General features: G+C 41.1%; 2 protein-coding genes across 5 annotated transcripts in view; one reads left to right on the top strand and one right to left on the bottom strand.

The window, feature by feature from the left end:
- Positions 1 to 5,368, bottom strand: part of LOC115013169 (uncharacterized) — a 35,175-nt gene extending 29,807 nt beyond the window's left edge. For all 4 annotated transcript variants that reach the window (XM_029439209.1, XM_029439207.1, XM_029439206.1 and 1 more), the window contains exon 1: positions 5,296 to 5,368. In XM_029439209.1, coding sequence (XP_029295069.1) covers positions 5,296 to 5,334 — 39 coding nt within the window. In that variant the 5' untranslated portion in view covers positions 5,335 to 5,368. The remainder of the gene's footprint in view (positions 1 to 5,295) is intronic.
- Positions 5,369 to 10,561: 5,193 nt separating this feature from the next.
- Positions 10,562 to 12,489, top strand: foxb2 (forkhead box B2). Its single transcript, XM_029439212.1, has one exon. It carries the CDS (start codon positions 10,965 to 10,967, stop codon positions 11,919 to 11,921), a length of 957 nt encoding a protein of 318 aa, XP_029295072.1. The 5' UTR covers positions 10,562 to 10,964; the 3' UTR covers positions 11,922 to 12,489.
- The last annotated feature ends 4,241 nt before the right edge of the window (positions 12,490 to 16,730 follow it).

The raw sequence follows: 16,730 nt of genomic DNA on the forward strand, positions 1-16,730 counted from the left end.
TAAAATAACGACATCCTCATTCATGGCACTTACTGAAAGTAAAAATAAACAGTGTTGTCATTTTTTGGTAATTGGGCTCAAAATCTTGCTCAACCATCCCCTTATCATATCAGTCAATCAGTAATGCTTTATCTAAAACAGGTACGCTGACTCACCACTAGTACAAGCCTGCCCTGCAGCCTGCAACATTAATCAAGAAGCAAAATGTGGATACAATGAATATCCTGTTTATCAGTAGCTCATCTTAATGGGCTTGTATGATGCTCTGATGGGAGAGGGTGGGGCAGTGGAGGGGAAGAAGCACGTTTAAAAAACAAAGACCTGTAAAAAGCCTTGACTTTTCATGTTTCCTGGCTTGATTCTTGCTTAAAACTGTCAACCTATTGGTCACAAGCACAGGTGTGTCCTATGTGGCCGCAGGACAGTCCAAGTGGGATTTGAATAATCTTGACAACTCTAAATCATTTTTGATATAACTCTTAACAAGATACAGAGAAAACTAAATGAAATGAAATATAACAACATTTAATTTAATATAACAAAAGGATATTAAATATAGTGTATGTGTACATCTGCAGGTCGAATCTGCTGCTATAACTTCCCTGTCCTACGCTGGTGGCTGAACAGCTTGCGGACAATCTGCAGCTGGCTAGACGTTATCGAATGACGCTATCGAGAGTGAGTTACAAGTCAGTTCAATGAGATGCTTTCCATCAAAAAACACAAATGTATGGTGTGTTTTGGAAAATGGTCTGAAGTAATGTGTAGTTAATGGGTTAAAACATTCAAAGCATTGTCTTTTGAGCCCCGCAGACTGCAATGACTTTTTACAGTAACTTTAATCTAATTGGCTAATCCTGCATTCTCAAATATCACCCAGGAAGCTTAGCTAACACTTAGTACATTTGTTGGCATGTCAAATATATAATGCAGTCTGGTGATTTAAGAGAACTTCATGCTGGGGATTGTAGAAAGAAAGTACTGGTAACAATGCATACGGACTGGAGTTGGTATCTTGTTTCTGTTCATAGTGCTAGATGTACAAATGAAATGTGTGGTGGAGCGGAGGTTAGAGGCTGTTGATTAGACTGAGAATGAGAGAGGAAGGAGTGTAGTGAGATTGGAGGAAAGAGGGCAATGAGTTTGAAGAGGCTTATGGAAAAGGGGACTGAAATGTAGGTATGGGCAGCAGCTTGATAAGTCAGAAATGAGGGATAGACAGGTGGGAAAAATGTGATAGGGAAAAGAAAGAGGAGGAAGAAATTACATAAGAGGGATGGAAGATGAGAGGCAAAGGAGTAGAAAGGGAGGGAGAGAACACTATGAAGAGGAAAGAGGTGTGTGACGGAGAGAAGGAAAGGGGGAGGAGGTCTGCATGACCCTAACCCATAAGAGAGATGGAGAATAAATCAATACTAGATAGCCAGAGAAAGGAAGCGATGCATTAGTAGGAGAAAAGGCCACTCAGTGTCTGTTCTACTGCGGCGGGAGAACATGTGTGTGTGTGTGTGTGTGTGTGTGTGTGTTATGTGTGTGTGTGTGTGTGTGTGTGTGTGTGTGTGTGTGTGTGTGTGTGTGTGTGTGTGTATGTGTGTGTGTGTGTGTGTGTGTGTGTGCAGCATTGGCCATCTGATATCCTTCAATCTGAGTGCTCTCTCCCTCTGAGCTCTATCTCCCTGTCTCACCACATTCATCCCCTCTCCTCTCCTCTCCTCTCCTCTCCCCTCCTCTCCTCCTCTCCTCTCCTCCTCTCCTCTCCTCCTCTCTCCTCTCCTCTCCTCTCCTCTCCTCTCCTCTCCTCTCCTCTCCTCCTCTCCCCTCCTCTCCCCTCTTCCCCTCCTCTCTCCTCTCCTCTCCTCTCCTCTCTCCTTATCGCAGGCCAGGTTTGGAATATATTATGAATCTCCTTTAGATGCCCTGCTGCTTTAATTTGTATTTTCAGCCAAATAACCCTCTGAGATGCCAAGACTTACAGTACAGTAACTGCTCCATAAATAAAATCTGTGGGGCAGTTAAATACAACCCTTTAAATGTATTCTGAAACAGTAAATGTTTACATTTATGGTATTTTCAACCATTGGAGCCTGTCCAAGCACATTAGATTGAAGTCAAGGAAACACTGGGAACAAGTCACCAGTCCATCACACACAGACATCTCGATTTATCACATCTATGAAAGTCTCAATTTGACCTGAACTGCACAAAAGTGAAGCACCTAGAGGAATACCTTTAAACACAGGAAGAAAGCAAAAATACACAGGAAAGACCTGGACTGAGAATGAGAGGGAAGACTGTGTCAACTACTGAGCCATAATACCACTATTTACATAATATACATACACACATTACATCTAATGTATGCCTTGCAGGATAATTTACACTTGTTGTATTATAAAAAAGAAGAAAACACTTGGAATATGAGGGGGACTCCAATGCTGTAACTTCTGAACTTCTGATGGTATCAATATTCTGATGAAGAACATGTCAGTCCACATTTTCTGTGTTTTCCATTTAGTTCAAACATGCTAATAAATGCTATTAAAGTTATTGCATGTTCAATAGCTAACCTTCCTTTTCACAGCAGGAGTGCCTAGAAAGTCAATAAAGGCAACTTGGACCTCTTTTATCTCACAAATTGTTTTACGTCTCAACTACATTGTGTTTTCAAATGATCAAATTGCGGTACTAAGCGCTACGCTAAAGACAGAATCAAAGTGGTCCTTAATAACCTTTTCAAGTGTGTGTGTTTGTATGTGTGTTTGTGTTTGTGTTCGTAGCAGTATTAGTGGGCAGACTGAGAAGGACAGATGGTGGAAGTCCACTCAGCACATTGCTTCAGCTCTATGCCAAACAATGGGAGAGTGAAGGAGGGAGAGCTGTGGAGCTACACAGAGAAAAACTGAGGGAGAAAGAATGATAGGTTCAGTTAGCGCTAAGAGCCAGGCCAATTAGAGGTATGGATGTTCTGGACGGAGGCCATACAGAAAGTAGAGAGAGAGGGAGAATGACAGCGCGTGGTCAGCAAAATAGTGAATCATCAAAGTTTATAATGGAGAGCTGGGAATGAGCGATAAAGTGTGTCTGTGTGTACGAGTGTGTGTGCATGAGAGGGAAGGGTTGATCATCATGACATGTGTTACACTTTATCTGCAACCTCCATGACACTCATCAGTTGCCCTCCTTATCACTCAATTACCCTGCTGTGCTCCGATCTGTGGATTTGCTTCTTTGATCTTCTCTTTTCCTCAGCCTTCCCCTACGTTTATCTGAAGTACATCATAGATAAAAGCTCTTATCCTCTTTAAAATGAACTTCAGACAGGCAGTTCATATGCATGTTTGTATTGTGCTGACAGACACTTGCTTACATAAATAAACTGAATATTCTAAATACTTTAGCATGGCTTAAAATATATAATTAATAAGAGAATAAAGCACATACAAGCCTGTGTGGGTAATATCAACAATGTAGGAAATGAAGTAACAGCATATTGGTGTACTTATTAACACATTTCTTCCATTTCCTAACAGAAGAACTTCCAAAACTTGAAAGCATGATTGGGTGTTTATCTGCAGATACATATCCTGTGGTATGATCAAAAGCTCTTAGGAAAGCTACTAAATGTTGTAGCGTTGACTATTGGTGCCATCACAGAATATGTACACAATGACAGTTTTGATAAACAATCACCAGTAATGTGGATATTATGACCAAGCGTAAAGGAAAATAATACAACAGCTAGAACAGTGTGGTAAGTTCAGAAAATGACATCACTTCACTGTAATGCAGCCTTTTATAACCATGCAAAGACACTAAAGGAATGTAACAATATACACAATCTAAGACGATATCTTGTCTCATATCCCCATATCAATAAAATATATATATTGCCCAGCGCTACTTGAAAGTACTCAAAAAAAGAGGAACTGTAAGCATATACTGTATGTTGTATGACAACAGAGAGTTAAGTAAACTAAGGGAATCTGCTGATGAAGATCTTCTGATCAAAACGACATGATCAACTGCATGGACCTAAAGGAGGGATTGTTTTGTCAACTATGGATTATGTTAACGTCTGGATTTTCCCCATTAACGTTGAAGGGACAGTATTACCTGTAGAGAGTGGGATTTTATAAATGGGATAAAGTGAATGTGACGGATATGCATTCTAAGAAATTGATATCCAATTGAACAAAAAACATCAATAAATCATGTGTGTGAAGGTACAAACACGTGAATAAATACTTAATAAATCTAGTTGTATGTGTGTATGTATGTGTTTGTGTTTTTCCACCCCTTTGTAATGCATGAAAAACAGCACCAAGTTGACTCAATAACCAAAAAATCATTACTATTAACAAGTCACTGATCAATAGTGTGTGTGCCGACAAAATAATCAATTCCTGACATTGTCAGGTGCCTGGATATGTTATATGCTAAATTTTAAATGAAAACACAACTCAGCCAAAATACAAAAACCTAAAGTGCAGCAGTGCCAATATCAACTGGGCACTGAGTCATCACAAATTCTCTTTGAATATATGTGTTCACAGCTCAAAACCTTTGAAAGGTACCGTCAGGACCATGCACTGCAACTGATAATATGGCCATGCCATTTAAACAAGCACATATACAGTAGAAAGAGCAGCTTCACTTCTAAGGGCCCTATAGCCCATGGCCTCAAGGCATGTGCATCATCCATGAAAGGCTCCCTGATGTGAACGTCTGTACACGTGTATCAGGGCACTCCTGACTGCCTAAATGTACAAAGGCCAAGACTGAACCACATATCTATAATCTATAACAAAATGCAAATATGTGTGCCCGAAAACGCTCCACAGTCATTTAGTCTATATCAATTTGGTTGTTTAGTATTTGCATGAGGCTCTTTTTTTATGTTTGAACAGATATTCAGTCCTGGATCAAATGCAAATCATGAGCCATATATCTGCAGAGCAGCCAGATAGCAGGGAAGGACAGCCTCTGGCTAAACTTGTTGATGTCACGCCTCCCTCTCATTAGAAATCAGCTCCTCATTCAAATTCAGACACGGATGTTCCTGTAAACACAACGAGCTTATTGTATGGGGCCAAACACGCCTTACTTTCATACGGCACTGTTATAATGTCGATCTACAGGTGCTTGGGGGACCGAAGGGACGTGAGAGGCTTTTGCTGTGCGCCTTTTCAGCAACAGGAACGCAGCCTGTAGCACAGCAGTATCAGCCTTCCCGTCATGGTCTCATTCATTACACCCACAACCTGGTGTTAACGCCGCTGAAGGCTCTCAACTCACCCCGAGCCTGCTCTGGACCCTCCGCAAATACTCTTCCATGTCGGCCTGCGTCGCTACGGCGTCGCTGCAGATCTCTCCATAGACTAAGTTTCGGCAATAGGCTGCGGATGCGTGCGTGTGTGTGTGTATGTATGAGTGTGTTTTTTCTCTCCGCCTCCGTGTCCCCCGCTGCGCTCGCACTGCAGCACTCTCTGCTGCTGTGTGTGCCGTTGGTCCTCCCCTTCTCGACGGGGCGAACCCACAACACCGAGCAGTGGGTGTGACGGCAGGAAGAGGAGATCCGACGGAGGCGCGCTCGGTGATTCAACCGCGCTCCCTGCGGTAGGGAGCACCCCCCCGAGCACCCTCCCCCCCCTCCAACCGTCCCCCACATATCCGCACACACAAACACACCTATCCTATACTGTACATAGCCTCAGCGTCCACGAATGAAAAAACGTAGTGAATGACAAATAGCTTCAGGACCACGGACAGCACCCTTTCATTGCCAGTGGCTTTAGCGTAGATTTCAGCACCTTCACATTTATGGTGAACAGAATACAGAAATACGCGTGTATTTTTGTGTGCCGCAATTTCCACATATTTTTCCATTTTGCTGCAACATGAATAAAACCACTGCCAGAATCCAAGTGCACTGCAATGCCTTTCTGTATTGTGAGTGTGTGTGACAAGAAGCACTTTAATTAATCTGAAAGATGACCTGTGAGTAACAACCAGAGAAAACAGAGCACACTCTCACACACACACACACACACACACACACACACACACACACACACACACACACACACACACACACACACACACGCACACACACACACTCTAGAAAGTCAGCCAGCCTTAAAACTTTAATATTTAAAATAGGCATTTATCATTGGGTCAGGGTGCCTTTTCATGTATGTCTATCTCTCTCTGTCTTTACTTTACACAGGACTACAACCAAACATACCCTAGAGAGAAATCTAACTAAAAATGTAACTAAACTTAACTAAAGCTACTTATAAAAAGTAGTTTGAAGTTGACAATGTACATGTGATACAAAATTATAACAAAATATAATAGGCTAACCCCACCGCACAAAAAAAAAGGTAAACTTGTATTTGAAGAAAAGGAAGTATGCTTTGTTTTCCTGTGTGATTCATAAGTGTTGACGTAGTTAGTCATTTGGAAAGCCACTATAACTGACTAAACCTGATGTTTTGCTGCTGATGTTTAAATGTTGAAAACTCTCAGCCTAACCACAGTAACTGCTGTTGTGCTAATGATAAATCACTTCATCTACTGTTTGGCCAGTTATCGATGGCAATAAGAAAAGCACAACATAAAACAGTGAATGCACCTAGACTTCAAAATGTATTGTCAATTGTTTATTATTGTCAATTTTAAACTTGAAGCAGATTTCCTCGTACAGTTTTCCTAAACTGTGTTTGAGTCCATATAGCTGTGAGGTTTCTTCCACCTCACCACTGCCTTTCACAGACTGTCAGTGTATTCTTATTCAAGAAGTATCCATTCGACCTAATCTAGTCCTGAAAATGCAGCGATAGACTGTAACTACACAGTTACCACTGACGTATGTTCCCCCGTCAGATGTCATTGCACGCTCTCAGTTGCTGTCAGCTGCTATTTTCACAGCAATCATTCATCACGATGAGAATCCATGAAGAAGCTCACTTCTCAAAGGAAAGCCTTAAACTGTATGTACCCTCAACCTTAAACTCTACAGGTATTTTACTACTCTTGTGGCTGACAAAAGATAAGAGGGCGTCAGTATGAATATGGAGAGGCATTTGAGAGAAAAGATCAGTTAGTGCAATTAGTTAGGACTGTATTCAGTGAGAACGTAAGCAATTTGAAAGATAAATACACAAGTTAGTGGGCAAGGGAAAATGTGTCCCTCTAAATGAATCCACAGAAAACTAATAGATAGTAGCAGCCATCCACAAGGAGGACAGATGTGTGAATTAGTGAGCTGTGCAAGGAGCCAGAAGCCAACAGCCATGAGTCTGCAGTTGTCAAGACCATGACCAAAGGACCGTGTGTGTGTGTGTGTGTGTGTGTGTGTGTGTGTGTGTGTGTGTGTGTGTGTGTGTATGTGTGTGTGTGTGTGTGTGTGTGTGTGTGTGTGTGTGTGTGTGTGTGTGTGTAATGGGCAATGTTTAAAAAGAAAGACAACCCAGACCAAAAGCATCCATCTGCACTGGCATCACTGTGATTTGATTTTTCAATGAGTGCCCAAATTACTAGACAAAAATAAAAAGTTAAATAAATAAAAATTCCTTTTTATATGTCTTTTCTTTATCACCAACAAGTCGGGCTATTGCACATGCATTTCATAATGCACATTTTAACACCAGGTTTATCATTTTGAGTCATTTTCAAAAGCAGATGTTGAACCACTCCAGCTCACATTTAGGAAACACGATACTTTTAGCCAGTGTAAAGTCAAAGATTTGATACCGAAAGTGGTAAAATCATGAACAAATTATTGTATGCACACCTATAGGTGCTGTGTGTGAGCCATTTTTCTCAGTATGAAACTTATTCAGACCCTCAGTGTTTGGACAAAATTAAAGGAACACTTTACAATTCATTGCAGTCCAATGGAGCAGCACCACTACAGTCTAAACATGAGTATAGAGTTGTATTAACACTTCTCTGGCACAGTCAACATGAAAGCTAAAAAAGTACTTATTGATTTCAATTTCATCACACTGTTCTGTTATTTAGCCCACCCATAGTACATTTTATTTATATATAATGCACACACTTGTGTACAAATTGAAATCATTCATTTAAGTTGCACAAACAAAAGGAACCGTTAAAAAGCTTGGGATGACAATTATTAATTTTGTTCTGGTGACAGTTTTTTTTGTTGTTTTTCTGGAAGTTTGAGGCCAGAGAGTTTGAGGAATACGAGCCTTAAAGCTTGCAGTATACTAAGTTTGCCACTGTGATGAATAATGATGGTATAGTTGTACCTTAGCTGACTGAGATAACTCTAGAAGGCAACAGGCAGACACGCTGCAGCTTTGATCCATTAACGCTTCTGTTTGCTCGCTCTTTTATGGGGATACGGAAATATCCATACCGTATTTTGCCTCTAAATAATTTCCTATCAGACAAGTAAGTCTTACCGCGTGTGCACCACAGTCCTAAACTAGTTTAATTTTCCATTGAAAACAATAGGCCTCGCTAATTGATTTTAATGGTTCTCTCCGCGACGATGAGCCCCTTATGACTTGGAGAGAGGTCTTTAAGATTATTATTATTAGTATAATTGCCATTACCCCCACACTTTCCCTTTGCGAATGGGAGACAGAGAAAGAATATCTTTGCCCTTAAGCTGAACAAATAATTATTAGAGTCAGGAAACAAACAGACGACCGTCACTCACACGCACGCACACACGCACACACATATAAACGCTCCACCTTGGAGTAGACCCCCTCCTGGCGACCCTCATTCCCTCCGCCGCCCTCTTCGTGCAGCGTGCCGCTTGTAATTTATGCAAAATTAATTGATACATCTTTTATAATTGATGTGCTGTAAACTTAATGAGTAATTTATGTAATTAGTCAATTAAGGATAATTCCAGCATATGTTCCGTATGCCCAGAAGGTGTGCTTTACAACTAGTTATTTGTCCAGGAGTTGGGTGCAGCCGAAGACTGCTATAGACTACCTAATTAATTTTGTTATGCAGATCAGCCACGGTGTCTATTTAACGGCCCCCTTTGTGAAAACAGATTTAATATTGATCTTTCCCGGGCGTTTAAAGAGGATGCTTTTACCCGCGTTGGCCTCTGAGGGCCTAAGAGTTTCAAAACTCATTTTTCAGGCACCAGGAAAACAATTATGCAAAGAAAACAAAAAACTACAACAACACAAGCTCAAGCACTACAACGACGTTCTTTATTTAGCGATGAATATATAAATGTTCACTCTTTGTCAGGCGAAGAGGCACTAAAAAGTGATTTTCCTTGCAATTACATGATCTCTTTAAAATATGCTCTCCGTCGACACAGTTGACCTTTTGAGTGGGCTTGAAGGGCTGAGGCGTAACGGGAGAGATACACCGGCTAATTAATTGACACAGTTTTGAATATTCATATCTAATACAGCGAGCTTGCCCTTAATTACATTGTTGGACTTCTCTCCTAGGAGGCTAAATCACGAAAGGCTTAATTATTGTAATGTATTCGGGGCCCCGCCGGGGCACCGGGGAAGACAGGAGCCGTCAAGGACCCAGTCATGACACCTGGCTAGAGAAAGAAATATACGGGAAGGGGAGCAGCTTCTGTTGTTCTCCGCTGAACAGAATTCAGAGCAGGGGATGAAGTTTGTTTACATCCTTGTAGGATTCACAGGAGAGTGTTTGAACAGACAGACAGCCGCCGGACTCCCCTCTCAGCAATTAATCAACAACAGCCCCTCCCTCTGTGTGTGTGTGTGTGTGTGTGTGTGTGTGTGTGTGTGTGTGGTGTGTGTGGGTGTGTGTGTGTGGGTGCGTGCGTGCGTTCTGTAATTGAGAGCAGAGGAGTAGCGCACTGATGATTGTGCGCAAAGGAAGACATGATTTATTGTTTGCAAAGTCTGAAAGTGCAGTCGAGCAAATTTAACAAAGCAGTTGTATTTATATATTCCATTCTTTACTATTTATTCAAATCCACATTGGTTATGTCAATCATATTATCTCAGCACAAGATATATACAGTATAATATAGAAATAGGCAATGTATGCATTCTCAAATGTTTATGACAGCAATCTTTGCAACGCAATTGAGCCATCGCCATAACATTACAATATGTATATCGCATTCATTGAATGTGTTTGTTTTTTACAGGGGGTCAAAGGTCAGAAGCAGATTAAGCGATTTGCTGAAAGACATTGAGAAGAGTGGTTCCTTTAAACACAGTTTAGTGGTTAAAATCAGTCACTCCGGTTATGTTCTGTCCCTGTGTACTTTACGCAGGACTCTTTGATTGGCAAACGGGAGATTAGAAGGAAACGCGTGTCTTAAACGCACAGCCCACCACCCCTCAATTAGATTCATCTCTCTCTCTCTCTCTCTCTCTCTCTCTCTCTCTCTCTCTCTCTCTCGCACGCACACACACACACACACACACACACACACACACACACACACACACACACACACACACACACACAGCCCTCTGCTCTTCCCTGACGTGTCCCTTAAGTGTCTGGATAACAGATAATAGAACCAGCGACCTGCGGGGGTCTTACAAAAACGGTACTCGGCGACTGGAGCATCGCACAAGAGGAGAGGAGCACACACCACACACAAACTGGCCCCTCGCATCCTTCAACCGCCTCGCATCCTTCAACCGCCGCTGAAACAGGAGGGAACTGAGAGGACCTCTTGACTTTTACGCGCAGAGACTGACTTTTACGCACCACGCCAAGAGAAACTTTATTGGGATGCAGGAGACTCTCACGGGTCTTACCTGACAGCAGCGGGCCTCCAGGCTACTGTATTAATAGAAAACACGAAGATTCACCAGCGTTTTATCTGATGGCTCAAAACTTTGGAACAGATCTGTCAGATGGAGACTGATATGAAAGCTTAAAATATAGCATTTAAAATATAACTTTAAAGGCTGTTTTATTTAATAATTTCAACTTCTACAAAACAGTAACCAATCATGCCTCGTCCTGGGAAGAACTCTTACAGCGACCAGAAGCCCCCATATTCCTACATATCACTGACAGCGATGGCTATCCAGAACTCATCCGAAAAGATGCTGCCTCTGAGTGACATTTACAAGTTCATCATGGACCGTTTTCCGTATTATCGAGAGAATACCCAACGATGGCAGAATTCCCTGCGACACAACCTCTCCTTTAACGACTGCTTCATCAAGATCCCTCGGCGGCCTGATCAGCCCGGGAAAGGCAGCTTCTGGGCTCTGCACCCGGACTGCGGTGACATGTTTGAGAACGGCAGCTTCCTGAGGAGAAGGAAGCGCTTCAAGGTGCTTCGTGCTGAGCAAATGGCCTGCAAGAGCTCCCCGATGATGCATTACTTTCACCATCACCACCACCCGGGCAGCAAGCTGGGCACAGCATCCGGCCACCATGAGCACTCACCCGGCCCGACAGCCACCGTGGGTCGGCTCCCTCACTTTCAGGGTTACGGGGGCATTACTTGCGCACAGTCCGGCGGGTTTAAACACCCATTCGCCATCGAGAACATTATAGGACGGGACTACAAGGGTGTGATGGCCAGCGGGCTCCCCCTCACCTCGGTCATGCATCACCTGGGTTACCCGGTGCCCCCCCAGCTCAGCAGCGTGGTCAACTCCATGTGGCCGCACGTCGGGATGCTGTCGGAGTCCATGGGTGGCGTGCACGTACCCGCATCATCCGAGTACGCGCCCTTCAGCGTGTCAGCAAAGGGCCTTTACCACAATGCCAACGGGCAAACCCTGCCCGCCGTTCCCGTGCCAATAAAACCCACCCCATCCCTGGGTCCCGTGCCCAGTTTGACGGGGCTGCAGTCCGGCACGGCCCATCTTTGCTCACCGGTCTCAGTGATGGAGAAAAGCGATCTGCTAGAGGGGAAAGGAAACCCTCTACACCCGGCTCTCCTGCTGTCCTAACCGGGTAAATTGCGGGTCATTTTTGAAATGTAACGCAAACAAGAAGGACATTGTTATTGCATAAAGTAAGAAAGAATAGTCATATCAGCAGCATCATGGTTTAAGTGAAGTGCAGCTGTTGGAGAGTTGTAAAACCTAAGTTTAACATTGTGTTGTGTAATGAATTTTTCATTAGACCCATGTTGATTGAAATCATAATTTATTTGCACAATTTGTGAGGGCATTTACCACATACTGTAATGTGGCACTGATAAATACAATCAGACAAGTAGCGCTGAACCCAAAGAAAGCTTTGATTTAGGAGACAAACAGTCCAAAGTTCTTTCCAAATGCAAACCAACAACTCTGTTTGTATATTTTTTGCTCTTATTCTATTTTAATCTGGCAGGTAGGTCTTCGTGTTTTTTAATTAGGCCTGTTGCACTTTTATGTGTGTTACTTAGCAGTGAAATGAAAATGTTATGCTTGTATTATAACAATATTTATCTGAGAATATTCATAAAGAACTTAAAACCGAATCTTCTTTGGTGTTGTAGTTATTTAAGACTTTAATTAAATGTCCACACGGTTTCCGGGATCACTGTTTGCGCACCACAATTGAAGGAAGAACGGAGAAGAATTTCCTTAAACTCCGGCATTCTTTTATATTAAATTACGGTGAGATTAAGTTTATGTTTTGAAAAAATAAATAGCACACCATTTAATTTACGATTGGCTGATTTTAGAGAGTAATAATTGCTTAATTATTATTATTACAAATTGTAATAAGTAGTGCTCATATCACCATCTACAACAGGAAATAAAAACTGCACAGGTTACTGCACATACTTGCCACCAGTTGCTTTTAAAAATGCATATCTGTTGTCTACATTTATTTCCCTTATTTTATACCAACAGTATGCAACAGATCCCCATTTAATTAAGACCCCCATTCTTTTTAATTAAAACTATATTTAAACTAAACAGTAATATAATTCAAATATTTTCCAAACATAATGACATGAAAGTCCCTTGAGCCTTTATGACTCTGGACTCAACCAAACAAAGTCTGAGTGATCAAGGGGGAAGTATATATTACATATTAGACAATTTAGCAGGAGGATGGTGTTAACGTTCATAATTTCAACATGACATGTGAATTCCCCAAATTCAAGAGGAGATAAAAAAGTGAAAAACAAACTTTGCCAGAGACATATTTAAAGTGAAGGCAAGCTATCATCTTCCATAATTAATCATTATGTGTACACGATTATGACAATGAGGGCATCATGCCATGAATCACATCTTGTGTGTATGATCTTCATAAGATAGATATGAGCAGCCGACACTCTGGGCTTCAGCTTCGCAACTTCAAAAGCAGGCAGGGCGATCGGATCAAGTTTTGCTCTTTTGTTTGCTCTGTTTAAACGTAGCTTTGAAGCTTCTCCTCTACAGCAGGCACAAAGCACCAGGTTCAGCCCACTGAAAATAACTTATATTCAACCTCCTGTCCTCCGTTTAGCATCCCAAAGGCCCCCAAAGCCGACACTATTGTCATACCAGCCTCTGAACAAATAATTGAGATGCACCAGTGGAGGAGAAGCGTGGGAGTGAAGAAACAAAACCTATTTTGGTGTCATTGCAAATGACCAGAATACATATAATAATAATTACCAATACTTTCTTCTCCCTCATCCTGATCATCTTATTTTAGCCTGTTTTCTATATCTTTATAATTTTCTTTTTTGCCTCTCTCTTTAGTTTTTCTCTATTGCAGCTAGATCTCTTCCCATCTATCACGTTCTCTTATCTACATACACACACTTTCGCACACACTTTCACTACAGGGCGTCTGTGATTCCTAGTTAAAAGGAACTAAATTTTCTGTGGCATGACAAAAGTGTCTGAGAAAAGTGTGTGTGTGTGTGTGTGTGTGTGTGTGTGTGTGCGTTGCTTTAATTCCCCGATCAGCAGGCCTCAATGTCTTTAATAGCCCTCACTGCATTAGTGTATAATTAAATGGCACTAATTAAGACACAATAAGAGGAGTAATAATGCAGCCATTATTACCCTCCATGATCCTCTGTCCTCACAACACCATAGTTAGATGCCTCTGGAATCATAATATCACATGAGGTCTCCTAATGTGCACATGTGTTTATGCACAGGCTAATAGGAGGTATATGTGCAGTTTATTTTTTACAAGGGAAGACACTGTGCTGATTATGTCAAAGCATTTAACAGCATATGTTAAATGATTTTCAGTGCAAGTCTCCGGAGCAAGTTAGAAAATAGAGTCTAGATGCTCTTATTTTTGAAGGCATGTTGGTATGTAGGCTCCATTATTGTGTTATATCCCATCCTGTATCTGGTTTTGTGTTTCTGTGGTATGTCAATATAAACATTTAGTTTGATATGTTGATAATAGAGGCAGCAATGTGTTTCTACAAAATACTTGGTTTGAATGTAACTCTTCACTTGGAAGTTATTCGTCCCATCACCAGACAAGCGCCTTCTTCTTTTTTTTAAACCCAAAATATCCAACTCAAATGTAATCATCAGACACAATTGAACTATTGATTTTTATTAATCAATAATGTATTCAGAAGAAATAAGCTAATCACTAAAGTTTCTCTTCACTTTGAGATACAATTGATCAGCAACTTGAATGCGCATATGTTTTTTTATATGAATATGAATTTGAATCAAGAGCCGAATGTCATCAAACTCAAGTAAAACATTTTATAGTAATTACAGTAAATAAAGGAAAAAACTGTACAGAGGGTTGTCTCACTCCAAAATTAAAATCTCTCCAAAAGTCTTCTGTTGGATTGTTAAAATTATACAGTCAGATTTAGACGTACTGAATGATTTCTAGTTTTATTTTAAAATAACATGGACTAATTGGTCAATAGAATAGAATCCAGTTTTCTATCAGATGATTTGCTGGTGACTCTTCTCTCAATATATAAAACCTAACACAAACACAACAGCTATGAGAATGAGTTCTAATGTAACACAATGCGGCCAGAGGCAGAAGTCAGAAGCGAAGGCCGTTTTAAAACTTGTTTCAAAACTAATTATGTTTGGTTACTAAAGACATTCCAAGCATACAATATACGAAAGAGTAAAAATCATTGATGACAAAGTTGAGTCATCTGTGCACCAGCCTGTAAAATGAGTTTCTGTTTGTAAATTGGGTAAACAACAGGTTTAGGAGGACAGTGATATGATGATATTCCATTTGAACAACCCAAATATAATATTATGCCATTTTAAAAACTGTTACAGATTTTTTTAAAAGTGTACGGGACATTAATATGGAAAAACTGTTAATCATATGAAATATGTTTAAAATGAATAATATGAGTCTTGTGAATGAATAAAACATTTAGGTCAGAGGTGTTTCACCGTCAGCCCTCAGAAACGAACGTTACCGTCTTGAATAGGCGATGATACATTAGCGGTAATTACCCACACTTCATAGGGGCCAGGGTGGCAAATTCTACATTCGTTTTTCTTAATGACCAGCAAGAGCAGGCCATCATAATGAGCAGCTTAATTCATTGATCTGATCTGCCGCACTAACTCAAGCACTGGCATACATACACATTCACACACACACTTACATGAACAACCTTAAATATTATTCTTTGTTCCAGAGAGCAATCTTTTATTCAATGTATTGGAAGCATCAGATAACAGAAATTTGTTCTAATTTTTTTAAACCTATAATTGGCGAACAAGGATTCCTTGTTCTGTGGAGCCATTTCAACAATTAGTGGAGGCATAAAACTACATTACAGCAACTATTAACTTTGTTAAACAATTTCATCAGAGGAAAGAAGTTTGTCTATCGGATCAACTCTATCAAAGCCTCATTATTAAAAGTTGAAACGCATCAAATTGTTTCATTATTTGCAAAATCAGAATACAGTGAAGGGAGCACATTAAAAAAACTCTCACTACTACTGGAAATTGTGTGTGTGTGTGTGTGTGTGTGTGTGTGTGTGTGTGTGTGTGTGTGTGTGTGTGTGTGTGTGTGTGTGTGTGAGAGAGATGTACAGCTATACAAGGTCAGTAGGTCTTCGTACCCTCTTACAGAACTAATGAAAGTGTAATATTCCTAAGAGGTTTCTTTTTGTCTTAGATTATGACCTCCTAATGTAGTCTGACGAGATTTGTACATGAAGTCCTTGAAACAGACAGACAGACATAGAGACAGAAAGAGAGACATACAGACAGACAGACATAGAGACAGAGAGACAGAGAGACAGACAGACATAGAGACAGAGAGACAGACAGACAGACAGACAGACAGAGAGAGACAGACATAGAGACATAGAGACAGAGAGACAGAGAGACAGACAGACAGACAGACAGACAGAGAGAGACAGACATAGAGACATAGAGACAGAGAGACAGACAGACAGACAGACAGAGACAGACATAGAGACAGACAGAGACAGACATAGAGATAGACAGACAGAGACAGACATAGAGACAGAAAGACATAGAGACAGAAAGACAGACAGACAGACAGACAGACAGAGACAGACAGACAGACAGACAGACAGAGACAGACATAGAGACAGAGAGACAGACAGACAGAGACAGACATAGAGACAGAAAGACATAGAGACAGAAAGACAGACATACAGAGACAGACAGACAGAGACAGACAGACAGAGACAGAAGACAGAGACAGACATACAGAGACAGACAGACAGAGACAGACAGACAGACAGACAGACAGACAGACAGACAGAAGACAGAGACAGACAGAGACAGACAGAGACAGACAGACAGAGACAGACAGAGACAGACAGA

This window comes from Cottoperca gobio, chromosome 9, assembly GCF_900634415.1.
Source record: "Cottoperca gobio chromosome 9, fCotGob3.1, whole genome shotgun sequence".
Classification (NCBI taxonomy): domain Eukaryota; kingdom Metazoa; phylum Chordata; class Actinopteri; order Perciformes; family Bovichtidae; genus Cottoperca; species Cottoperca gobio.

What these genes read in the sequence shown, in the direction of transcription:
- foxb2 (XM_029439212.1), top strand. Translation starts at nt 10,965, where the DNA reads ATGCCTCGTCCTGGGAAGAACTCTTACAGCGACCAGAAGCCCCCATAT.